General features: G+C 40.6%; 1 protein-coding gene across 3 annotated transcripts; it reads right to left on the bottom strand.

The window, feature by feature from the left end:
- Nucleotides 1-227: 227 nt before the first annotated feature.
- Nucleotides 228-25,779, bottom strand: SH3GL3 (SH3 domain containing GRB2 like 3, endophilin A3). 3 transcript variants are annotated; one of them, XM_089539036.1, is made up of 10 exons: nucleotides 25,696-25,779; nucleotides 11,178-11,246; nucleotides 10,435-10,507; nucleotides 7,708-7,851; nucleotides 6,711-6,844; nucleotides 5,717-5,875; nucleotides 3,240-3,343; nucleotides 1,798-1,922; nucleotides 975-1,040; nucleotides 228-868 (listed from the first exon to the last, which is right to left on the bottom strand). In XM_089539036.1, the coding sequence occupies exons 1-10, from the start codon at nucleotides 25,738-25,740 to the stop codon at nucleotides 768-770; spliced, it is 1,020 nt and encodes a 339-aa protein (XP_089395162.1). In that variant the 5' UTR covers nucleotides 25,741-25,779; the 3' UTR covers nucleotides 228-767. The 3 variants fall into 3 exon arrangements, with proteins under 3 accessions (XP_089395162.1, XP_089395161.1, XP_089395163.1); XM_089539035.1 differs by having other exon boundaries at nucleotides 754-1,040; XM_089539037.1 differs by lacking the exons at nucleotides 11,178-11,246; nucleotides 25,696-25,779 and having other exon boundaries at nucleotides 754-1,040; nucleotides 7,708-7,844; nucleotides 10,435-10,502.
- Nucleotides 25,780-26,533: the final 754 nt, after the last annotated feature.

The following is a 26,533-nucleotide window of genomic DNA, read 5'->3' as shown; positions in this document are numbered from 1 at the left end:
TACTAACCACAGAGGAGGATGAAGAAAGCCTTCCACTAGTCTGATGAGCAGCATAGGTGCTGTTGACTTGCCATAAAGTTAAGTAGAGTTTTAGTTCAACTTGAAGGCTGCTGTTAATTGTCTCATAACATTAGTAACTCCCTTGAAAGCTGAAGTTCCAAACAACTTTGACATTTGGCTTTTTGTAGAGTTGAAAAATACTTTGATGCTAACAATGGAATGTATGTTTCCCACCACACTGTTTATTAACATTTGGTCAGTGAAGAATAAGAATTGGACAGTGACAGTGACTCAGTATACAGAAATACCATAAGAGACTACAACTCTACTCTTTGGCAGAGTACAGTGCACAACAGATATGAGCTTTTGGCAGAGTTGAGTGCACAACAGGTATGAGCTTTTCACAGTTAACTTAAGGTAACAAGGGTGGCTCACAGATTGTTAGCTTTACCCATAAGCAATATCCACCACAGGCTTAAAGGGCTGTCTGATATCACTGGAGGAAATAAATGCACTTCTGGGAGAGACACAGCTGAGCTATCAATAAACACCTCACATAAGAGATCTTCAAGGCACAAAGCAAAGGAGTAGGCCAAGACAATTTTTTTGTATTCTCATTTAACAAAATGGAAGAACTCTGTATATAATATATATGTGTGTATATGTACAAACTACAGGAATACAAAATAAATACATTTTTTGAAGACGCATACAAAAAGTCAGTTGAAAGAAGCAAGGCTTTCATAGAATGCCACACGTATGAAAGATCACTCCAAGCGAAGACATGGGGTTCGGTCACAAAATTTCATCTGCAGCTTGAATGGCAGGGCATGCTCACTGTGGCAATGGCACCACAACTTCGACGTAACTGATGGGGAAGAAACCTGATTCACCATTTAACATACCTTCATACCAGTTCTCATCAATCTGATTAGTCAATATGATGATGTCTCCTTCTTTAAAGCCAAGCTCACCTTCATTTTCTGGCTCAAAGTCATACAAAGCTTGGCAGCAAGGCTGGTCCATGTGCAACGAAGAACCTGCTCAGAGTCACATGGGAGAGTTATCAGGTTTTTAGTCTTGACTTCTCCTGACTTGTATCTTAGGAGATAACTGGGGGTGCTTTATAGCCATGATGACTGCTATCCCTTGAAAAGGTTACCCTCCATCAACTATTCTAGTCTCACTTTAAAAGATACCCATGTTGATTGACTCTATGGGGCTTATTTAAAAAGATATCAGAAAAGAACAATACACATGAAAATCCCAGGCTCACACAGTATATATAGACCCACTTTTTCCAGGCAAGCATTCTCTGAAGATGCCAACCACAGATGCTGGCGAAACGTCAGGAAGAAAATCTTCTAGAACATGGCCACATAGCCCGAAAAACCCACAAAAAACCATATCAGAAAAGCACTGAGAAAAATTTTGTCCTTTATAGTCAATTGCTAATGTATGATATAGAAGCAGACAAGAAGGGAATGAGAGGCAGCAATGACATCAGGACTATCTACAAGAGGGAAAGGATACACTTAACATGGATGGGGAAAATATAACTCCTCAGTTGTAAGAATGCAACTCCTGGGCTGCTAGATGTTGCAGTTCAACAACATCTGAAGGGCTGTATGATTTCCATTCCTAATTTAACAGGAATGGGGGGATATACTTCTTAATCCATCATGAAGATTCATCTCTACAGCTGTGTTCTTTTAGTGTATTTCAATATTATTAAAATTAAACAAAGGCACTGAACTGAGTCTCATGAAGGAGTTACGTTCACAAACTCATGCTCACCTGATAATTTTATGGATGAGCTGAATGATATCCCATTGTGCTGTTGGCTGTTGCTTACTTCCATCGATGTCCTTATTGGCTTTGGCTTGAATTCACATCTAGGGCGACTTGATGCTACGTTTATCCTAAAACAGATAGGTTAATGGACTCTAATGGTGAAATTCCAAAAATCTATAGACTACTACTGCAACAGCACTGAAATGAGCAACCCCATTTCTGTTCCAGGCCTTGCTGATAATTAAGCACTAAGAGTGAACTTAGTATCCATATATCAACATGACTGAAACTAAAGTGAGGCCATCAAGCAGGAGGCATCAACACGCTCAAGAGTTTACTCTCCTCAAAAAGGACAGATAAATCTCCTTTCCAATAGAAAAACATGCAGACTACAGTCACCCCTTGGAACTTGCAGGGGATCTATTCTGGACCGCCTCGTAAGTTCCTAAACTTGCGCATATTCAAGCTCCTTAATCTTGAATGGGGTGCATGCATGTGGGGCGCGCACCCCATTAAGGTTAATGGCGGTTGCCCCTCGGCAGATTTCCAAGTCTGCAGACTTGGAGGGGCGACTGTACTTGGCTGTGAGGAGGCTCAACAGTCTCTAGGAACCACAGGATGTCATCTGACATCTGCAAGAGAAGCATGACGGTGTACCTAAGCCCCTAACAATTTATATCAGCGCATGTGTGTAGACTGGTGCTGGTCTGCAACAAGTTTCCAGGAAAGAAGGAAACAGTTGTAGCCAATTGGCACAAATAAGGTACCAGTCTCTGGCACACTGCAAAGAAGATAAAAAGAAAGAAAGACATGCCAGTCTGTAAAATCAGCTACCCTGAGAAGCATCAGTTTGTACTACACGGGACGTAGACATGGTCTGGCTGGAATCCTAACAGCACTCCCATTAGTGAGTTTGTTCTGTTAATTTTTTGGTGCAGGTTCAACTTTTGCTGACTGTTTGCATTTTATCTTTCTATTAAAATGCTCAAGGATGACTTGCAAAAACAAACATCAAATCCACAAGAGCATCAATAAATAGGACAGTCCATTGCCTATTTAACTTACTAAAATATATATATTGTTGTTGTGTGCCTTCATTTCCCGAACATGACCCGATCATGGGGTTTTCTTTGCAGTTTTCTTCAGAGGGTATTTGCCACTGCCATCCTCGGAGGCTGAGAGAGCATGACTTGACCAAGATCACCCAGAGGGTTTATATGGCTGAGGGGGATTTCAACCCTGTTCTCAAGTCACAGTCCAAAGCTCAAACCACTACATTGCATTGGCTCATAAATCACAACCTATATATCTATGGTGGGAATCCTTTTAAAAACCTAAAAAAAATTTCCCCTGATTCCCAAAAGTAAGAATATTCATTCTATTCTCTTCTCAAAGTCTTCTGTGAAAAGTTGTTCGAAAGATAACCATCCTGAAATTATTCTTACCTGTTTTGTAGCTTGCTTTGCAAGTCCTCTAAAATTTCTGTGGACTGCTTATGATAGTCTAGTGCAGCTTCTGTGAAGACTAGCAACTGGCTTACTTGTTCTATCTAAACAGAGGAAAGCAAAAGGGAACTTTATTCAGTGCATTTTGTATAATATTTCTATCCATGCTGGGTAATCTAAAACAAAGACACACCTGCATTATATTTTCAGGAGCAAGGCGAAACTGGATTCCCATTCCATGGATCGCGCAAAATCATTACAGTTGGAGAAAATTCTAGGGAAAAGGGAGGCAAGGAGGACAGCAATCATTTGATCCCTCCTGTGCTATGAGATCCTCAGGAGAGGATCTTCTCTCACGCCCACCACCTTCACAAACAAAATTGGTGAGGACACAAGACAGGGCCTTCTCAGTGGCTGCCCCTAAACTCTGGAACTCTCTTCCCAGAGAGACCAGAATGCCTCCCCTCCCACCTTACTCTCTTTCCATCAACAGGCAGAGACATTTTTATTCCAGGAGACTTTTAAAACAAAGTTATAAAAGAACAGGCTTATAAGAAAGAGCTTTAAACTACAGTCAGACCTTGGTATCCATGGGGGATCCATTTTGGACCCACCCACCACCCACCCTGTGGATACAAAAAAACCCGGGACCCCGTGTCTTATTGTCCCTAATGAAACATTTGTAAAAGCCTAATTGTAAAAGCTAAAAGAGCATGGTGTAGTAGTCTGAACATGCTGGACTACAACTCTGAATATCAGGGTTCAAATCCCTGTTCATCCATGGAAACCCACTGGGTGACCTTTGGCAAGTCACACTCTCTTTTAGCATCAGAAGAAGGCAAATGCAAAAACCCCTCTGAACAATCTTGCCAAGAAAACCCTGTTATAGGTTCACCTTAGAGTTGCCATGTATCGGAAATGAGTTGAAGGCAAGCAACAGCAAGGAGGAGGAGGAGGAAGTTTTTAGCTTAATTCTTGTTTTAAATTATTGTAAGCCGCCTTGGATCTCATCTCGTGAGAAAGGTGGAGTGTAAATTCTATAAATAAATGAATGAATAAGTTAGCATTCTGTAGGAATACTTCCATCACGAGGTGGCAGCATTTCTAAAACAACATGAAAGCCATCACCCTGGCCATTTTCTCTCTGACTTATGAAAAATATCAACAAAAACAAAATGGGGATGATTAGAGATGAAAGCCTAGGAAAGGCTTAAAATATTTCCTGTATTCTACTCTGGGAAAACAAAGGGACAACCACAAAGAGTGTAGGCAGTATAAATATATTACCCGTAATAGCTCCTCAGTTCTATATTTGGAGCTGAAAACTTAAGTGGCTGATGTATTACAGAGCTGCATTACTCAAGACTTTCAATTAATGCTAAATCTTTTTAGGATGCAATGCTGTTCAAATCTACCTGGGAGTAAATCCCACCGAACCCACTTAGGTTTATTTTTTATTAGGCGTGTATAAGATTAGTTATACATGCCTAAAGTGTTAGTTGGCAGACATCCTATTCATGCAGTATTTTGAAGCACGAATCAAGGAACATGAGAGATAGTTTTTTGTGGGTTTTTCGGGCTATGTGGCCATGTTCTAGCAGAGTTTCTTTCTGACGTTTCGCCAGCATCTGTGGCTGTCATCTTCAGAGAATGAACATGAGAGACACTGCAGATTGGGTTAGCCATAAAAATCAGCAGTAGCATGACATGTTATAAACCATCCTGGGAATAAAATGCTATTTAAAAACACTGAAATTCTGGACCATGCCAACAACTATCAAGTCAGAATGCACAGGAAGCCACTGAAATCCACAAACACTTGGACAACTTCAACAAGAAAAAAGAAACCCTGAAAGTAAACAAAGTTTGGCTACCAGTCCTGAAAAACACCAAAACACTATATTTATGGGCCTTCAAGTCAATTCTGATTTACGGCAATCCTATCATGGGGCATTCTTGGCAAAATTTATTCCGATGATGTTTAGTGTTGCCAGAGTGAAAACTGGAGAGGGCTCCAGTACCTTTAATAGTTGTGTTGAAGAGGGAATTTGCAACAATTGTTGCTTGTCACACAACCAGGCAATAAGCAATTGTTTCTAAAATTCCCTCTTACACAACTATTGAAGGTACAGGAGCTCTTATCAATTTTCACTCTGGCAACCATATATCAATCAATTTTTTTAAAAAAGCACTAAAGAGTGATATAACTGGTATAAAAATCTTTTGCAGTGATGTTTGTCTGTTTTGGGCATGTATCTTACTACTTCTACCAAAGCGGCTTGTAATTTAAACATGCATGATTCTTTATCATCTTTCCCTGATGAAGCAGCCAGCACACCTTGAAAGGTGAATTTTGCATCTTTTTGCCTAAACAAGGTCTAATAAAAGTACCACAAATAAAAGTACTTTGGGCATGCAGATATATATATATATATATCTTGCACTCTTAAGGACCTCAAGTAATCAAAGAGGCTTACATCATTTTCTAAAAAGTTGAACATGCTCCGTTCTGCCAACTCTTTGGACTCTTCGAACTTTTCTACAGCTTGCTTAACCTCCTCGTCTGGTATCTTCCCAAGACGTTTCTTTTTGTAATCATAATCCAAACGCCGTCCTTCCAATTTCTTCAGATGGTGCTGTTTTAAAAGGCAAGGAGAGAAAAAGAAAAACAATACCACAGTGGTTAAATCAAACAGTAAGGGGGGTTAAAACAAATGAAGAAGGGAGAGGTTTTTGTAAGCATGTCGTAGCTGAGAATGTTATAACACTGATTTATGTATGTCAGGAAAGTCATGTGGGAATTATGTCAGCCAAAAAAACAATAAAAACCCCAGCATCTGTGAACACTCCAAATATTGCTCAGGAATAAATCATTACATGCTGGACACCAAATATGAACAAATCTTTACACTGTCCAACTTGGAAACAAGACTTTGCCAAAACATGGTTATCCTGGCTCCTGGTCTGTAGTTTTGCTTTTCTCTCTCTTGAGGGTCCAGGGGAAAGCAATGCAGATTGTATGCAAAGGACTCGTGCAAACATAACAATTAACCATGGTTGCTGTGTTAAGCGTTCAGACATAATCCCCAATATTCTACACTGGGTCCTTAGTTTCATATGAATAACTAAGCAATGTCTCCTGACTCAATACCTGCAAGCCCATCTTAAGAGCCCAGAGCGGCATTGGCCAAAGAAGGTCTGCCGACTGGAGTGCAAGGACTTGATTATCTTAGCTTCCAAGGAGAGCTCTGGTCTGATCTGTTCAAGAACCTATTTGTCTTGTCTGTCCATGGTAGAATTTATCACTGTAGCGCTAACTGTGCAATGTGGACCAGGAAAGAACAAGGATTTAAATATCATAATTACATTGCAGTGGGAAATGCTCATACTTTAAAAGAAGGTTTGAAAAATGTGAAATTTCTCTGTGGGATACACCTTACTTCCTTAGACAGTTACTCAGGCTAAACTCACTCCAATCTCCTTTAAATCTTTGTCTTGCAACAGTTGTAGAGGATCAATGAAGTTTTGCTTGACACTGATATCCAGTGAGTCTTTCACTTCAGCCATCTGCTTCATGCTTTCACCCATATCGATCAATGCAGCACCTTGGAGGAAAGAAGCAATGTGTATACATCATGCACAGTATACTGCTATTAAATACCTCTGAATTAATGTTTGGAAAAACCTATAACCATTCATGTATATTGACATGCTAACATTTTATAAAGAAATAACATCATTAAAATTATAAAGGTATAACTGCAGTAAACTCAATATTCCATTCAACGCACATGTAAACTTTACACACATCCTCATTGCACCAAAATATAATTAAAAACACATAAACTCACAGTTAAAACACAGCATTATGAAATCACCAAAATACACTCATAAGAGCTCATATTTATATTAAAATTCATGATTTCAAATTGACTGGGTAAGCCAGTCAATATCTCCAGTTCTCCTCCAAAATGGCAACCAGAAGTGACATTTTGTGGGGAACACTGATGGAAATTAATATACTGGAGAGGAAGAGAGGCCTTTTGGGGAGGGGGGGGGAGACTGACTTTTTGTTAGGGTTGCCTGAGTAAAAAGTACAGACATCCCATCTTCACAACTGTGTACACACATCTAAAGATTGCATAAAGTACTTCAACATGCATTTGAAAAATACTGTAAGTAAAGCTGTTCTTACTTAGTTTTGCACCATTCTTTTGGAATCATTCAGCTCCTGCTAAAATAAATCTATTTGTCTTACAGGTGCTACAAGACTCCTTTTTAATCTGCATGTGTGTAAACTGCATTCTCTCACATTAAGTCCACTCATCCTTTTGTTTCCTCTCTTCTTAAGCTCATTTGGGGAGAATGTGTCTTTTTTTGTGTTGTGGTGAAGCTTATGAAACTCTTTGTTAAGTGTCATGTGAATGGACTGTATCAATCACAACATCACACAGCTGCACAAACTTACCGAACGTAGATTCTTCTCCAAGTTCTCTCCCATATCTGAGCATGCAGTCCCCAAGCAGGCCTTCTGTCTGTGGATAACCTGTGGTTTTAACTTGCCCTCGAATCTTGGACACTGTATTCAGCATACCCAGCCTAGCTCTGTAGGCTTAAAAAGAAAGAGTTTGAGATTGGTATAGAAAGGCATTAAACAGCCACTGAAACAAAAAGAGCTATTCATTTCAAGGATTATGTATTTTTTGCCCTCGAAGCATAACATACTACCCTACCTTTGTTATTATAGTCCATAGATCCAACACCTGTAAACTGACAAACACGTAAAATAAATTAAAGTCACAATGACCAATAATTAATGCAGCCTCTGAAATAGTCAAGCCATACAAGCAGTATTCATTTCAGATACCTTTCACTAAGACGAAGTTAACTGTTCTCTAATCCTGGTAGCCTTAAAGACTTGGGAATGATCAAAGACATGTAGGGATGCTTATCTTCCAATAAAAAATTGACAAAATGGTAGATTAGCCAATAATCATATGTTGTTGAACCTGCTTGTCTATTGTGACTAGCAACAATTATCCAAGGTTTCATGGACAGTTCTTTTTTTATCACCTGTAACCCTGTATTTTTAACTGGACATGCTGCAAATCCAGTGTGACTTTCTGCATGCAAAGCCATTAAGTCTGCCATTAAGTCATGGAGCCACTCTAATGGTCAGTATTCCTGAAATCAGTGGGTGTTGTGAGTAGGTCAAGCATTAAAATCAAGTTCTGCTTAAGTCAAAGCAGACCTTTTCACCAAATTGAGTATGCAGTGAATGAGATTTAAACAGACCCTATTAACAAATGCCATTTGTTTTCAGTAGTGAAGTCCAATAGATGAGTAATCCCCCCCTTCTCCTCAAAATGTGAATTATGCAGACTAGTTATTATCATCATGCCCAGTAAAGAGGATGAAGTGGGTGTGCAAATGGATAGATGAAGGGACAGAGGAATCTAAGAGATGCAAATCCTTCATTTTCTAAAGCATACTATGCTTTGCACTCATAAAGACCTTAGCAACCTCAAAAGTTGGTACAATATGAGATGGTCAAAAGTTAGAATTCAAGGGTATGTTATAATAACAAGGTCATTTGCAGCATATGAGTGGTACTGCTTCCCATGCCACACAGAAAAGGCTAACTAGACTTGCAACTGACCCTTTCTTTGAGACTGCGGATGGGCCTTTTTTTCTCCACTTCGCCTGAAAGCAACAATTGCCTAGAAGTTAATGGAGGCAAGAAAACCCTACGGAATAAGTCAACAGGTGACTTGAAGGCACACACACACATACAAGTGAGTTGGGCTGAAATCCACTGATCCATCCATCTATTTGTAGTTATTCTAGGACTGCTCATTCCAACAAAAGGCCTCATGTGAAAAACTCCCAACAGAACAGAAACACTAAATTTCACATGACTTTATCTCTGCCTCACCAAGAGAATGCATAATTGCCTTAGTACCAGCTGTGCAGGCAACACAATACTAATACTAATCCAGCCTATTTCAAATATCAGCCTTTCTCAAGGGGAAAAAACTGCTTCACAAACAAAGCTGTTGATCTGCTTGCCCATTCAACATTCAGTCGTATGTTGTTTTTCCTTAGACTCTTCATAAGACAGAAACTTACTCAGCTGAAAGAGAGGGCCAACCTAATTGTTTGAGCAAGATATTTATGAAGCATTTTTCTTTTGAGAAGAGGGCTGCTGTTCAGAACATACTGAAAATTAAGGACAGGGGGACATTTTTGTCTACACAGCTGGTATTGTTAATTCCCCCCCTCCTTGCATCCTTACAGCTGTTAGATCTCTTTTAACTGCTTCTAACTGAGAACTGTGCCACCTCATTCTATGCCTTTGTAACGTGTCGCCATTACACAGAATTTATGTACATCGAGCCAAATGAACACAGCACTCAAGCACTGAGAAATGTACATTACAACATGGATCATCTCAGTCAGTGCTGCCTCCAGACTTGACTGGGGCCCTGAAAACATATCCGCTGGTGGTATCCCCCCTATACTAGAAGGAGCAATGCTATATGAAGGAGTTGTGATCAAAATAGAAGTTTCCATTTGTTGTTGCTATGTACTGTACCTTCAAGTCGTTTCCAACTCATGGTGACCCTATGGCAAACCTATCATGGAGTTTTCTTGGCATGTTTCTTCAGCTGTCATTGCTATCCTGTGAGGCTGAGAAACTGTGACTTGCCCAAGGTCACCAAGTGGCTTTACATAGCAAAGCTGGGATTCAAACTCTGGTTTCCAAAGTCCTAGTCCAACACTTAAACCACTACACCATGCTAGCTCCTGGCAAATATATAGGGCAAAACAGTGTCAGTAGTATCAAACCATGTCAACAGTGGGCCCTGCTTGAATCCTGAGATCCTGGTAGGTTTCCAAATATGCTAGATCCATCAAATTAGGCATGTCTAATTAAAACTCACATTGATTTGAGGTATACTCTGGAAAAACCACCTCTGAGCATTCCTTGCCTATGAAATTCATAGGGTTGTCATAAGTTGACAAGCAACTAGAAGGCACATTCACATACACAAAGGATGACTAAGTCTAAATCCAACCTAATGTCACCATCAGGAAGTGAAGCAAGACTTGCAGATCTGGTAGCTGGGTTCTCAAAGTGAAATATTTGGTGAACATTTGGAAAGAATTACCACTGTTATTGTTGTTGTTTTACCTGGATTAGGTTGGAGATATTCAGTAGACTTTGTGAGAAGTTCTGCCACAGCTTTGTTCGTAACATCAATTTTCTGCAACAAAAACATAAGTGCTTTAAAGGAGATATCATATATATACTGATATTACTTATTGTCCCTCTGGTCCTTACAAATGTTGCATAAAAGCCAATACCAGCCATTCCCAACTTAGTGCCCTCCAGGTGTTTTGGATTGCAACTGCCATTTCAATAGTGTTTTCAAATCTCAGTTATCTTCTCTAGCTCTCAAGGAGAGGAATCTCAGGGTGAGAGGGTTGCATTGCCTGTTATCTGTATTTTCCTCTTTACTTCAACTTCAGCTGTTTCTTATTTTAAAAACACACTCTGTGCAACTGTGGTTCAGGCTTAGGTATAAGGCTTAGTAACATCTCCAGGCCCTGCTTCCTGTGATATCATAAAGGGATGTTCCAAGGTCTCAGATTCTGAGATAGTCCTAATCTAGCAACCCTATACCTCAATGAGTTGTTGTAAAGATGAAATGGGAAGGACAGCACAAGCTCCTTGGAGGGAGAGTAACATACAAACCTAATACTTACATAAAACTATAAGCTAAACCTAGAACTGATCACATTCAGAATAACCATATAATTAATCATCTTCTAAGAATTTTGTATGGAGAGGTGGGAAAAATGGCAAGAGCCAATTTTTATAGGAAACAAGCAATGTGTCATTAGCAAACAGTTTTGACCATTCACACAGCTTACCCTTTCCATTGCTTGAAAATCATCATCTAGTTTTGTTCCTTCAGCGCCACTGATCTTCTCACTGAATAACTGTAGAAAATAAAAAAAACAGTGGCCTTGGCATAGCACAAAACAAAATGCAGTACTGGAAAAATGTATAAAAGGTCCAAAAAAATTCTAAGAAAACCAAGGATCATCTTTAGAGATTAGAAAGCACACGCTGAGCATGTATTGCATAATGACAGAACCTGGCATTAAAGTGAAAGATTCACCCTGTCTTCCAGTGTGAAAAGGAGGGGGGAAAGGATAGGCGGGGAGGAATCTACCAGCCTTTGTTGTTGTTGTTGTGTGCCTTCAAGTAATTTCTAATTTATGGTGACACTAAAGTGACCCTATCATGGGGTTTTCTTGGCAAGATTTGTCCAGAGGTGGTTTGCCATTGCCTTTCCCTGATGCTGAAAGAGTATGACTTGCCCAATGTCACCCTGTGTGTTCCCATGGCCGAGCCAGGATTCAAACCCTGGTCTCCAGAATAATAGTTTAATGTTCAATCCAATAAATTTTACCAATTTATTTTACCATTTGGATTCACAGATCTGATTCTGTGGATATCAGTCCAGTTTTGAGAAGCAATTCTTCCTTTTTATACTTTTCCAGCAGGAGAGGTCTAAGGACCCACAAATATGGACCAAGGCCCTGTGTGGACCCATCATTACTCTACGTATAGGCATCAATGCTTAGTTTAATTATAAAGAACCACGAGCTACTGGTGCCTTGAAGATGTCCATCATCAACAAATCCACTTGTACATTAAAAGCACTGAAATATCTCTGAAACTAGGGCAAGGCAAATCGAAAACAGTGGTTACCTGGACTTTGTTCAGCCATCTCAAAGCCCAGTCATCCCAGAGACATTGGCTTTAAAGAAGCCCCCCTGTCTTTGCTCCCTACAAGAAAAAGTGGTATGTAGCTTGTTGGTATGCCACCCACCCTAGATCCAATGTACTCTCCACGCTACAGTAATGTAGTTCAGGGCTGTGGCAGAGACTGCTATGCCACATTGCTGGACTGATCTATGCTCAACACTGGCACTCCAAAGTTGAGAGGAAGAGGACTGGTCACTCACGGACAGTATGAGCAAGAATAAAGATTAGCAGGAATAGGGGACATGTACAGACACCATGCAACCTACCAGGGCCATTTTTGTTAACACTGGTACCATGAAATAACACTACTGGTAAAATCATGCCTTTGCTTACACACACACAAACCCCTGGTATTTTGGGTCTTTTCAGGAAGAGAAGACACTGAGACTTTCCTGCACCATAAAGAGTTACCACATAGCCGGTAACACATTTATCAAGTTATTTACTAGTTTGGAGCTGCAATTTTAATTACTTTTAAAAAGTACCTTTCCAATTCCTGCTCAGTGTATTCGGTTACTTGAAACTGATGGAACTGGTACAGGCTGAACACAATTTCATTTACAATCGAGCCTCAAAGTTAAGCTAATCAAGCAGGACATAAATGCTAATGATAAAAACAGATGCTGGCATGCAGGCACATGCAGACACTCTTTCTTTCTTTCTTTCTTTCTTTCTTGTCTGTCTCTTTTACAAGCTCTTTTTCCCTCACTGCCAAGCTACAAAAATAGAGCCTCCTTGTTTTTGTTAAGGCTGCCTGTGGTGACATGTTTATTGACCTGCCGTTGTGGCATTCTACCAAACAACCAGCCTGGGTTATATTTGCTTGCAGTTTCTCTATATAATTCCCTTCCTCCTCAGCTATGACCAAAGCCTCTTCCCTGAACTTACCACTGAGCCACCTCAGTCCCTTTGCACCATTTTGTGCTTGGTGCAGAGAAGAAGATGAGGATCAGAGAAGTGTCCGGCTATGTTCCCCAACCAGATGCAAAATGATTACATCCTCCTCTAAATGATCCCAGCAGACGTTGGCAGATGCTGCGATCATTTCATGTCTGGCCTGCCAATGTGGCATTCTATAGCCTAAAAGCCCAAAAGGCACCAGATCCTGTCTGATCTTGGAAGCCAAGTAGGATCACCCCTAGTTAGTACCTGGATAGGAGACCACCAACCAATACCAGTTGCTATAGGTTGTATTTCAGAGGATGGATCTGGCAAAGCCACCTCTTCCTTGCTTAAGAAAACCCTATGAAGTTTTTAAGTTGATAGGCAACTTGAAGACACAAACACACATACTGTGGCATTCTACCAAACAAGGAACTTGGGTTATATCTGCTTGCTATTCCTGTACCTCAAGACAGGAAAAGAGAAGTGGCCACCACAAAAGCAACTCTAGCAAAAACATCACTTAGGGGGGAAAAAGTTAGATGGCATTTTTTTAGAAGAAGATAATAAAAGAAGGGAAAAGCAAGACTAAGAAGGAAATGTTGTTACTCTCTCATTTTTTTCAAGGCAAAAGCTTGCAATAAATCTTACTTTATACACTGGGAGCAATTCATTCTTTGTCACTGTAACCTCCCTGCCCTTTGATTGTTCAAATATTTTCCCACAGAACCATTGATACATAAACTAGAGGCCTCAATGGACTAACCCTCACTTTCTGCTTTAGTGACTATATAAAATTATAAATAGTTGTAAAACTGATTCTGCAACATTAAAAGCAAAATCCTGCTTTGACTGTACTTGAGCCATATGAAGCACCAGCCCCTAGAAATGCAGACAGCACTGCTGTATGTGCGATTTGCTATGATCATGGCTCTAGTTGTCAAAACATAGCCTCTTTTTCTTCCTGCCCTCCTCCTAATGCCAGTAGAAGACCGTTCAAGGTGAAATGTTGGAGGCTATGAGCCAAGGACACTTGGAAAACCTTGAACTGTCACTGTCTCTTAGCCCAATCTACCTCACAGACCTATTGGGAATACTGAAACATGGGTACACATATGCGACCTTAAGTTCTTGGGGGGAAGAGTGGAATAAAAAGTGTAAAAATAATAATAAATGTTAATACATAGAATCATAGAATCATGTTGCAGAAGACAGAAGCAGCACATGGCCATTTGGAACAGATGTTCAATAACAACTGTCCTCAATCTGGCATGTTTCCATTTCCTAGACTATCGCGATTGCGGTGCCTTAAAAGTTTGGTATGATAAAGTCCTATTTATTCATTCATTCATTCATTCATTCATTCATTATTTCATTGCCTTTCACCCCAGAGAGACCCAAGACAGCTCAGAGATAAAACATTTAAAATCGTATAAAATTCAAAACAATTAAAACATCTATATCCAATATAAAATCACATTAATTCCTTGACCTTTTCCCAGAGCATGAAAAAAAAATACTGAAGAGTGGGAGCTACGAGTGTGGGTTCTGGGATCTGCAATCCAAAATGTCATTTTTGCAAGCTCTGGCCATGCCCTGTGATGAAGACATTTCAGCTTCATACTAGAAAGTACACAGGGCGTTTGCAGAAAAATGGTTCAGCTAGGATCATGTTTCGAAGGAATACTAAATGTCACTTATTTTCATTTAGCTATTAGGACAGCAAGATGCAGAATCTCAGATAATAAGGGAGGAAAGGAGACAAAGAGCCCTTTTGTCTACATGTGAGTCGAGCAAGATTCTGTGACTATGAGATGATTTTTCTTTCTCCCTGGATGGAGTCAGTTTCCACCAGGCAGTGCCACGTCACACCACTGCCTTGCATCTTTCGTAAAACTTGCCTGCTAAAGCCATTCTTCTCGCGCAACAAAAAAGCACTTTGTCCTCCTGAATTCTCAAGACATCCCTGACAAACCCCCAAGTGTGCTGTCTCAATGGCCCACTCACTGATTTACCATTCAAGAATACGTGAAATGGCATGTCATAAAAACAACAACCAGAAGAATGCCTAATATTTCAAGAAGTCATGGGTCAGTTACAGATGGTAAGAAATCAGAACGGATTCATCGTCTTGAGACACATCAAGCCACCTGATAAAGCTAAAGTAATCTTGGTTTGGATTAGTGTTTTCATGGGAAACCCATCTAACCATCCTCAGTTCCATATGGGTAAGCTATAAATGTAAAATTAAATAAATATGTCAACATAGGAAGTATTTACATGAGATTCTAATGAGAGAAGGTTTTGTTTTGTTTTGTTTTGTTACTGACGCGTGGAATTGCTAGATCTATTAAATACAGGTTTTGGACCAGCAAAAATCACATGGATTTTGGCAGCATTGAAAAATGAAAGGACTATCCCTTTTCAGCTTGAACGCTGTTTCAGAGTTAGTGTCCAGGAAATAGCACAAACTCTGCTTTGGAAATAATGTTGCTTATAAGCAAAAAGGTTTTGCAAGACAGTACAACCATATCAGTTACACCTGAAGTGCCCAGCCCTTTCATTCTTCCTTGTCTAGCTGAAAGATTTTATTTATGTATACAGTGGTCCCTGTACATTCGCTGTGGTTAGGGGTGAAGGACCCCCGTGCAGATGGAAAAACCTCAAATAAAAAAACACTATTCTTTTTACCGGAGAGAACACCTCTCTAGGAATCTCCACACCATCCAGTGCAACTCTAAGGTCAACATGAAGTTGCTCATAGAATCATGCTGGAGGACGTACAAATGCCTAGAGAAGTGTTTTCTCTAGGAACTTCTAAGTTCTCCAGCATACTTCTATGGCCAACATCTGGCAGAGATGCGCTGGAGGAGCTAGAGATTGCTAAAGAGAACATATTTATCAAAACCACAAATAGTCAAAGCTGCAAATGTGGAGGGCCAATATATATATCAGGATCTGCACTGGGAGGATGGTGAAGGCGGGCTGGAGAAAGACAGGCTTTTGATGCTGCATTGCCGCACTGTGTTTGCAGAGTCACATAATCTATGGCCCCATACAGAAAGGCCAAAATAAAGCTGCTTTGGGTCACTTTGGATGTATGCTGATTAAATGATGCATGCGTACTAAGAGACCAGAAGCCATACCAAAGCCACAATCCAGTCCTAAGGACTGGAGCACAGCTTTGAAGCAGCTTCCAGACTCTTAGGACACTTGCATCAATTAAACAGCATACCTCCAAAGTGACCAGAAACAGCTTTATTTTGACAGTCTGTATAGGGCCAATGATTCTTCACAATGCAATAAAGCTTGAGCTGAGACAGAATGGGATTCTACTCTTGTTGTATGCTTTCAAGTTGTTCCCAATTTACAGCAACCCTAAGGTGAACCTGTCACGGGGGATTCTTGACGAGGACTGTTCAGAGGGGGTTTGCCTTTGCCTTCCTCTGAGGCTGAGAATATGTGACTTGCCCAAGGTCACCCAGTGGGTTTCCATGGCTGAGCAGGGATTTGAAGCCTGGCCTCTAGAGTCACAGTCCAATACTCCAACCACACCACCACCCTGGGTCTCTGAGCAAGCTACTCTAACTGATCCTAAAGTCGGTGGGGAGGAAATGTGTTTGACAATGGCCTGAACAGACAGGCCAAAATAAAGCTGCTTCGGGTCACTTTGGAGGTATGCTGTTTAAATGACACACACATCTTAAGAGGCCAGAAGCTGAGCCAAAACTGTACTCCAATCCTTAGGACTGCAGCATGGCTTTGGCGTGGCTTCTGGCCTCTTAGGACGCATGCAGCATTTAAACAGCATACCTCCAAAGTGACCCAAAGCAGCTTTATTTTGGCCTGTCTGTTTGGGCCCATTGCAGACTTTTAGAATGGGGGGGGGGGGATATTTAAAAACTGGGAATACATCAAACAAATGTATTATGGGGGGGATGTCTACCTATAATACCTAGAGAACCAAACAGGGCCCCTAGAGGACTAAATTTAGCCCCAGTGGCTGAAATTCCCAATTCCCAGCATAGGAGGATATCAGTTCTTTACACATATAAGAAAAATGACTCACTCCAATTTGGGCTTTATTCAAAGATGCAGTATTCTTAAAAGAAATAGAGCATTTGGATCCCATATTTAATATAAAATATTAAGCATCATATAGCTAATTTTAATGAGGTTATAAAACAAATGACTATTAATTTTGACCAGAGCCAGGTGCATGCAAGATGACCTCTCCAAAATATTTTGGAACTTGCAACATTCTTGGCTCTCTAGTATCCTTACAACTGTGCTGCATTATTAATGAAATGTTGGTTACTTCACAGCAACATCTCTCGCCAAAAGGCTAATTGTTTAGACTTGACTTCCAGATTTTAAACTCAACTTTGAGTTTAAAATACAATGTGGCAAACATATAAATAAAATGATATAGATGCAAGCATTTATAAAAGCTGTACCTATTATTTTTATGACATATTTCTACCTCTAGAAATCTGGCCCCATGTTGCAGAAAGTGAAAGAAACAAAAAGCACAAAACCAGGGGAGAAAATTTAAGAGCTGTGAAGAATACTGTCCGGCAAAATACTGGGTATTTTAAAATACTGTACAGGTAATGGCGATTTTTTACACAGATGTAAAGTAGCTAACAGGCTAAATGTAATGCAAAGAATTAAGATTTCTTTAAAATCAGACAGTTCCTTGGCTAAAATGGATCAATTTATGACAAATTGCTTCCCAATTTTCTGTTATAAGAAAGGGAGGAAGATGATGTGGATTCTGTCCATTGCTTTGTCCATGAGAGAAGGGAAAGTTTTGGTATACAATTCTTTTCCCAAACTATGGGGCAAACTCACCAAGGCTTTTTAACCACAGTCATTTTTCTGGGTATACTGAATCCTGACCAAATTGCATTGGATGACTTCCAAATTTAACTTCACCATAACAGTCAAACTTCATGTAAGCATAAAAGGCCCAAAGTGGGAAAACTGCAAATAGCAAAAATGACTTTTTTACTTGCGAGACCACATCTCTACGAATCTCTAGGTCTTCCAGCGCAACTCTATGGTCAACATCTGCCAAATGTTGACCACAGAATCATGCTACAAATGCCTAGAGAAGTGTTTTCTCTAGTAATCTCCTCTATGGTCAATTTCCAGCAGAATTTCTCTGGAGGGCCTAGGGATCCCTAGAGAGAACATATTCATCCAATCCGCAAATAATCAAAACTGAAAAAGTTAAAGCTGCAAATGTGGCGGGCGGACTGTATACAATTTATTTTAGGTTTGTTAGTGATTCTCTCACTAGGATGTCGAGAGAGAAGTAAACCAGAGTGGAAGCTGTGCCTACACTTGTGTGACACAATATATAAATCCTGGTTTATTTAGTGGCTATACAAGCCACAGAACTTTGTTCTATGGTTTGCTTAATTTTTGCTGCAAACAAGAACAATCAAGTAGTATACACACTAGGTTACTGCACTGTGTGAATGTGTCCAGTGTGTCACTTATTGTAGAGCTGGGAAAAACATTGCTCTTCTTGTAGACTAGGATGAAGGTGATGTCCAGAGCAAGGATGTCTCAAAGAAGGGATTGTGGAGGTCTCTAAGAGCAGGCCTATGACATTTTGTTATCGGAGGCAGTGTACACCAAGATGTACAGTAACAGATGCCAACCAAATGATTTTGGCGCATGAGACAGAAAATCCCACAAGCATCTCTCCCCATCCCTAGGCAACAAAACAACTAAAACCTTTCTGCTTTTTTTGGACTAATTTAAATCAGCTGCTCAAGGCGGCTAACCCACACTGCCTAATGGCCAAGCTAGCCAATGTTCCCTTGATATCATAGCCTTCTTGGATGCCATCTGGGGAGCAACCTCCAACTGCTCCCAGGAGCTGTAGCTTCCTTCTGCCTATAAGGGCCCTTCTCCTCTTATTTAAGAAGTCATTCCACCAGGTTTCAAAACTGGTGGTTCTTGACACCAGTCAATCGCCTATACATTAAATCCGTAATTGCTGCAAACCATTTGGATAGGAGAAAGGGAAAGGCAGAAATGAATAACAAATCAGACACCCCAGCCTCAGTCCAAAATAATATCAATAATTCGGTAAGGAAGTCAAAGCAGGTGTGATTAAAATCTCACAATTTCTCTCCTTTTCTGCTTACCAACACATGCCTTCCCCTGCACCCTTTCTTTTGTTTCTCTACATCTATTTAAGACGGTAACCCCTAAAATTGGAAAATGTGATAAAGGGCTGTATAGATAAATGACATCACATAAATTAATGATAGCAATCACATCTCCATTTCAGAAACTTAGGTTGCAGAAGCTAAACCATAATGTAAGTTGTTAAGTTTCCGTAACACAGATGCTTAGTTTGCAATATGTTCAAATCTCTGTGTTTCATTTAATTGCAAGCAGAAGCTTTTATCACATGTTGTTATTTCCTAGCTTCTGGGTCCTGGATGGCTTTAGAGCACCTTGTCTTTTAATCATGCCTTCTAGTAGAAGCTCTATTTCCTTCAGAATTATTTTACCCATCCCTGGGAACCGGGCCAGCTTCTGTAATCTCGCAACATGCTCCTTCAGGAAAGAACTAACTCCCTTCTTTTTTCCTTCCCTCATTTTGCTGCCTGGCAGCCTCTCTTTCAACATTAGCCTTGACCAGCTATCAGTGCATTCCTTACTCAACAAAGGCAAAACGGTCCTGTCATTCTTGCTGAGGCTCTTCAGCTATTAAGTTACTTTGGGCCATAGCCTCTTTTATGTTTCACATTCGCTCATCTTGTCACTGTGACTAAGGCACACTTTTCAATCTTCTGTGCCACGAGCTGGTTTACATATGCAGTAAAATGAGGTGACAGACAATGCACCACCATCGACTGCAGGAACGAGACCACTTTGGAATAGTCCGCCATATAATAAAAATAATAAAAGTACTTAAAATTAATACAGTGAGTATGAAGGATGGAAACTAGCTACTCCTGGCTCCTTGGGTGCATAAAAATTCTGCGTTTCGCCGGACATTTCATTTATCCAAAAACATTAGTTCTCCAGCAGGAAGGTTCTCTATGAGAAGCAACTCCAGATACATGACACAACATCCTAAAAAGCCCTCCCAGAAAAGGGATCAGCAGAACCTGATATCAAATGGACAAAAGATTGTCTCACTCTCCATTTACAAAAAATGAGAAAAAGAAGAGTACATTCCAGTTTGATTGCTAACCTCCACTACTCAGCTCACTTTAATGGGGTTACTTTCCTGGTACATTGGTACAAAATTCCAGCTTTAGCCTACAATCCTATGTACGCTTTCTTGGAAATGGATCCCCCTGAGTTTAGTGGATCTCACCTTGCAATAAACATGAATGGGATAACCATATTAATTTGTTCTTTACATCTACAGGACATGGACAAAGATACTGAAGAAGCTGGTCCCACAAATGGTTAACATTTAGCCATTAATCAGGTAAATAGTAACTGAATAAACAATGGAGTAGGTTGAAGGACAGGACTAATCCTGGTTAGAAGGATTCCGACTCTAAACCTATGAGTTTGGGCTATCACATATGTAATCTTATGACAGAAGCATGGCCTGTTCACACATGCGCATCTACATTCAACCCATATGAATTTCCAGTGCAGCGAGTGCTGGCTTGGGAAATAAATTTACTGGCTTTTGCATTTCAGTATGGAAATATCAGTTCTCACCTTCCAAGACAGCTACAAGAACAGGGTAGAGTTTCCTTTGGAAGCATTTCGAAGGTTTGTGATAACTGCACAGAGAAAATGAGCATAAAACCATGTGTAGTTTGGGAGGCCTGCTAAAATGCATACATTTAGGGGTGAAGGTGGGAATTATACAGCCATACTTTAGTCAAGGCTACATTTTAGCTATAAAAACACATGCATTCTGGGGTGAAAATGCATACACAATTCAGTGCTGGCAGTGTGCGCAAAAAAATTTCACAACGTCATGCAGGAATAGAATAAAAGTGCTGGTAGGAAAACAAAAAACTCAGCCAGAAAGTCATTTTCTTCCAATCCTCAGCAACTGTACACATTCAACTATTAAGTTATCAAATGCTGTAAACAGTAAATGCTGATGATGAAGGAATGTGCATTTACTTATAAATTGTCCTTACAGAGGAGACAGCAGCATAACTAAACACAACACATGTTCCATCTGTTTTGGACAGCACATTATCAGCAAGGATAAATGACAGCTAGAAGCTGGGAAATTACAGTAGTACAGAAATTCATTTACATTGTGCTCATATATACAAAATCCCATCCTCTACTTCTCAGCAACTCATCTGAAATAAAAGCATGAGCATCATCCATTTTCCATGTTGTACATCTCTGTTTTCTGATAATTGTAGACTAAAGCACTGTGGGAAGGGAGTCTGCCTGCAAAAGATATCCTCCCCAGCATAACATCTTTACTAAGGACTGAAACAACATGCAAGCATTTGACTAACATCTCCAATTGTGTTTTTTTCCCCCTCCCGTTTGGTTTATAACATCTTGCCTGATGAAAAAGCCCATGGAGCTTCAAAAGTTTGCAACAAGTATACTGCACATTTTGGTTGGCCAATAAAGGTATCACTGATGGATTTTTGTTTGTATTTGTTCAATGGCCAACACAGCTACCCCTGCATGTTTTCATGGACGCTGTAAGCATTTTTTAAAGAGTTCTTACATTTTAAATTTGAATACGTAATGTTTTTAGGATCTGATGGAGCTCAAGAGGACAATATTCAAGTATAACATCAGTTACAAAGGCAGATGGTTTGTTGAGAGGCACAACTGCGGTCAATTCACTTTTGAGGCAAGATAGGGTAAGTTAAAAATTGGATTTCTCTTTCAGAAATAAATCAGTTCACAACAAAATAGAACAATTAACCCACACACACATGTCAGGGGGGGGAATTCCCACCACATAAGCTTGTACAAGTCAGCCAGAAAGCTTGGAGCTGTGAAAATCTACCATCTTACGTCACCCACATGATGGGCAACCTGCCAAGCCTTGCAAGATGTCCCTCATTTCCTCTGCTTTAACCTGATTCAGTGCATCCATGGAAGAAGCAGACATATGACTGTTTACCATCATATAAATACAATCCCTAGTGCAAGAGCAACTGAGGCCGAGAAACATAAACAGATCAGAACCAATAACCACTTTTGTTGCAAGCGGATGAGACAACTTCAGCATGGGGTGGAAAAAAACCTAAAATGGCAAGATTCTTCTAAGGGATATTAGAAATAGGATATGATCCTCCGTAACACCAGCAGGACTTACTTTAGAGTAAACATTTTCAAGATTGGTCTAATAAACTGGACAGGTTGCTTTCATTGGTCATCACACAAAAAGATACAGGACGCCTCACTTAGCTAATGGGTTGGGGGACTTTCTGAAAGTGGAGTTGGTGAAAAAGTGGAACCCAGGATTTTTTAACTTGTAAATGCATTTTGGACACTGAAAACACAAATAACACGCTATGTATCATTTTTGAGTATGTTCAAAAGCTAAATTAACACACTATATATACAAAAAAAGCATGCAAGCAGTACCGAGCGAGACTTGTAAGCAAGAACTGATAAAGAGTGGAAGAACCTCTATCGAATTAATGCAACTTGTCCATAATTTGCAAGCACTGGAAGGCTGAGGTGTCAGAAACTGAGGTGTCAAAAGGCAGGAGAGGCCTGTACCTGGGAATTTCTTCCTGCCACTGCAGTCTGTAGGCATAATTAAAAGTGTATTAAATATACACCTGCCCTAAATACCCTAAAGGCTGCACCTTCACTGCAGAAAGAATCCAGTTTGATGCCACTTTGGCATGGCTCCATGCTATAGAATTCTAGGAATTCCATAGCATGGAGCCATGGCAATTAAAGTGGTGTCAAACTGCATTATTCCATAGCATGGAGCTATGGCGGTGAAAGTGGCGTCAAACTGGATTATTTCTGCAGTGAGGATGCTGCCAAAGACACCAGATCCTGTCTGATCTTGGAAGCTAAGCAGGGTCAGCTCTGGTTAATACTTCATTCACAGAATCACAGAATCCTAGAGTTGGAAGAGACGCAAGGGCAATCCAGTCCAACCCCCTTGCCATGCAGGAACTCACAATCAAAGCATGCCCAACAGATGGCCATCCAGCATATTCCAAAGAAGGAGACTCCACCACATTGTGATGCAGCATATTCTACTGTCAAACAGCTCTTACTGTCAGGAGGTTCTTCCTGATGTTGAGTTGGAATCTCTATTCCTCTAGTTTGCACCCATTGTTCTATTCTCTGGAGCAGCAGAAAACAAGCTTGCTCCATCCTCAATATGACACCCATTCAAATATTTAAGCAGGGCTATAGTGGTTGGGAGGCCACTAACAAATACCAGGTACTGTAGGCTTAATTTCAGAACAGGGGACTGGCAAAACCACCTCTGGATATTCATTGCCTAAGAAAACCTTAGGAAATTCATGGGGTCACAAATTTCCATAAATCAGCAGGCAACCTGAAGGCGCATATACACACCTAAGGCAAACCTTGAAATTCTGCAAACATGTTGAGCAAATATTTATAGCTACCCATATGCTTCAGAGACAGGTGATGGAGCACTATGATTAGCTAGAGATCCCCGCTGAGCGTAGGCAGGCACAACCCCAGATTGTCTACTGCGTAATGTGTGAATTGGCCCAGAGGATGGCAGATTTTAACCTTTCTGCCCACTAACCATGCAAAAGAGCTTAGGAGAGAGGAATGGAAAGCACTGGGATTTTTCAGCCAACAACACTTGGCAGGAATATTCAGAGGGTTACCACTTCCCAGTGATGGAATCATAGAGTTGGAAGAGACCTCAAGGGCCATCCAGTCCACCCCCTGCCATGCAGGAATACACAGTCAAAGCATCCCTGACAGATGGCCATTCAGCCTCTGTTTAAAGCCCTCCAAAGAAAGAGACTCCACTACACTCCAATGAAGTGTGTGTCACTGCCCAACAGCCCTTACTGTCAGGAAGTTCCTCCTAATGTTGAGCTGGAATCTCTTTTCCTGGAGCTTGCACCCACTGTTCCAGGTCCTATTCTCTGGAGCAGCAGAAAACAAGCTTGCTCCATCTTCAATATGACATCCCTTCAAATACTTAAACAGCGCTATCATATCACCTTTTAACCATCTCTTTTCCAGGCTAAACATCCCAGCTACCTAAATCGTTCCTCATAAGGCATGGTTTCCAGGTACTTCACCATTTTGGTCACCCTCCTCTGGACACGTTCCAGGTTCTCAACATCCTTTTTGAATTGTGGTGCCCAGAACTAGGCACAGTATTCCAGGTCAGGTCTGACCAAGGTCGAATACAGTGGCTCTATTCCTTCCCTCGATCTAGACACTATACTTCTATTGATGCAGCCTAAAATCGCATTTGCCTTTTTAGCTGCCGCATCACACTGTTGACTCATGTTCTACTAGCATTCCTAGATCCTTTTCACTGTAGTCTTGTTAAGTCAAGTGCCCCCCATCCTGTATCTATGCATTTCATTTTTACTGCCTAAGTGCAGTACCTTACATTTCGCTGTGTTGAATTTCATTTTGTTAGCTTTGGCCAAGCTTTCTAATCTATTCAGGTCATTTTGAATTTTGATCCTGTCCTTCAGGGTATTAGCTACTCCTCCTAATTTGGTGTCATCTGCAAACTGGATAAGCAGGCACTCTATTCATTCATCCAATTCATTGGAAAAGATGTTGAATAGCACTGGGCCCAGGACAGAAACCCGTGGGACCCCACTGGTCACTTCTCTCCATGATGAAGAGGAGCCATTGTTGAGCATTCTTTGGATCCGGCCGGTCAACCAATTACAAATCCATGTAACAGTTCCAAATCCAGTTAAGAGTTGCATCGTCCAGTCCACATTTTACCAGCTTGTTTGCAAGAATGTCATGGAGGGAAACCTTGTCAATGGCCTTGCTGAAATCAAGATATGCTCCATCCTATAATTTAAATTTGTTAAGAGCACTGTCTCTACAAGACACTTTGTAACAAAAGAAAACAACAACAACATGATATGTAGGAATGTATGTATATAGATTGTAATAACTGGTTATATTTTGTTGAAATATGTAGAACAACTCAATATATGGATTAAGGAGATAGAAGAATTATTATATTTTTGTTGTTAGGGGGAAAAAGACAAGCAGAAGTTGGAATTAAAAAGAGGAAAAGAAAATAACACATGGATAGAGAAAGACAATGCAAACAAGTATATAGAAGAACGCGACAGAAAAAGATAAGAAGGAGGAAGTAATGGAAGATATAGGAATGTAATGAATGTAAGATGGTTGTAAGATGTATTTGTAAGATGTATGTAAGGTTGGAAGATGTAAGTTAGTAAGATGTATGTAAGGATTATGGGTTGGTATGAGAGAGCTTTTCTGTTGGTTTGTTTATTTGTTTGCCCTTTGCATTTTTTAAATCATTGTTTATGAACAAAAAGAATAACAATAACAATAACAATAACAATAATAATAATAATAAAGATATGCTACATCCACAGCATTCCCAGCATCTACCAAGCTGATCATTTGATCCAAAAAAGGAGATCAGTCAAATCAATTGCATTGTGTAGCTCAAATTTTAGTGATGGGGAGCGATCCAGGGCCCCTTTCCTGCCCTCCTGCCAATGCAACAGTGGTACCCAAACCCTGCCAAGCCCCAAAGGAAAGGTAATTCCCCTTTACCTGGCTGGCCTTATGGAACTGCTTCTTCAGCCCTGCCACCGACATCCTTCCAGGGCCAAAGCCCAGGCTCCAAGGCTGCAAGAGAGCCTTCCCTTCTGCGGAGCCTGGCAGGCAGAGCGGAGGCAGAGCGAAGCGCCCCAACGTTCCAATCAGCCTCCACGCCTGCCACCTGATTGGCTTAGCCGCGGGCTCTATGCAAATGAAGGGGGCAGCGCGGCCGGCGATTGGTCCGCTGGTGGAAGCGATGCAAAAAAAACCAGAACCTTCGCGACGCCCGCGTTCTATTAGCGCGGGGGCAGCCTCCGCACTGCACAAATAATCCCCGTTGATACCGCTCTAAGTATCAAAACGGTTTATTTCAATGCAACCTTAAGAAGAAGGTGGAGGCTTCCTCGGGATTTACCATTTCCTAGGAATGCCTTCCCACTGAAGGAAGAAGGCATTGCTCTGCCCAGGTATTAAGTATTTGGGGCAGTGTTCAAAAATAAGAGCATGGATCCCCAGCTAGGATTTTTGCCTCCCCAAATAAAAGGTCCCTTCAGCCCAGGGTGACCAGATAACAACAACAACAACAACAATAACAATAAAATTTTACCCTGCCATTCCATCTGCATCTCCATCTGCAAAGGAGGACATGGCCCTGCGAAATGGAGGACAGGCCAGAAAAAAAATGCAGGTTCTGACCAAAAATAGCTAGATATAGATATAGAAGATAATGGTGTTAGGGCCGGCTGTATATTTTTCTGATGCTCTTCAGTGCAAATGTTACAAGGGTTTCCCCCCCCCCTTCATTTCAGCCCAATGGATCAATGAAAGGAGCAATTTAAAGGTAAATCCA

This window comes from Sceloporus occidentalis, unplaced genomic scaffold (assembly GCF_023333645.1).
Source record: "Sceloporus occidentalis isolate IW3139 unplaced genomic scaffold, rSceOcc1.0.p SCAF_9, whole genome shotgun sequence".
Classification (NCBI taxonomy): Eukaryota; Metazoa; Chordata; class Lepidosauria; order Squamata; family Phrynosomatidae; genus Sceloporus; species Sceloporus occidentalis.
This window is presented reverse-complemented; position numbering and strand designations above follow the sequence as displayed.

Coding starts and splice junctions, on each gene's coding strand:
- SH3GL3 (XM_089539035.1), bottom strand. CDS start 25,740: ATGTCGGTGGCAGGGCTGAAGAAGCAGTTCCATAAGGCCAGCCAG. Junction 5,876..6,710: donor AAGATTTAAAGGAGATTGGA/GTGAGTTTAGCC, acceptor CTTTTAAAACAG/CACCATCTGAAGAAATTGGA. Junction 3,344..5,716: donor TCAACTTTTTAGAAAATGAT/GTAAGCCTCTTT, acceptor TCCTCTGTTTAG/ATAGAACAAGTAAGCCAGTT.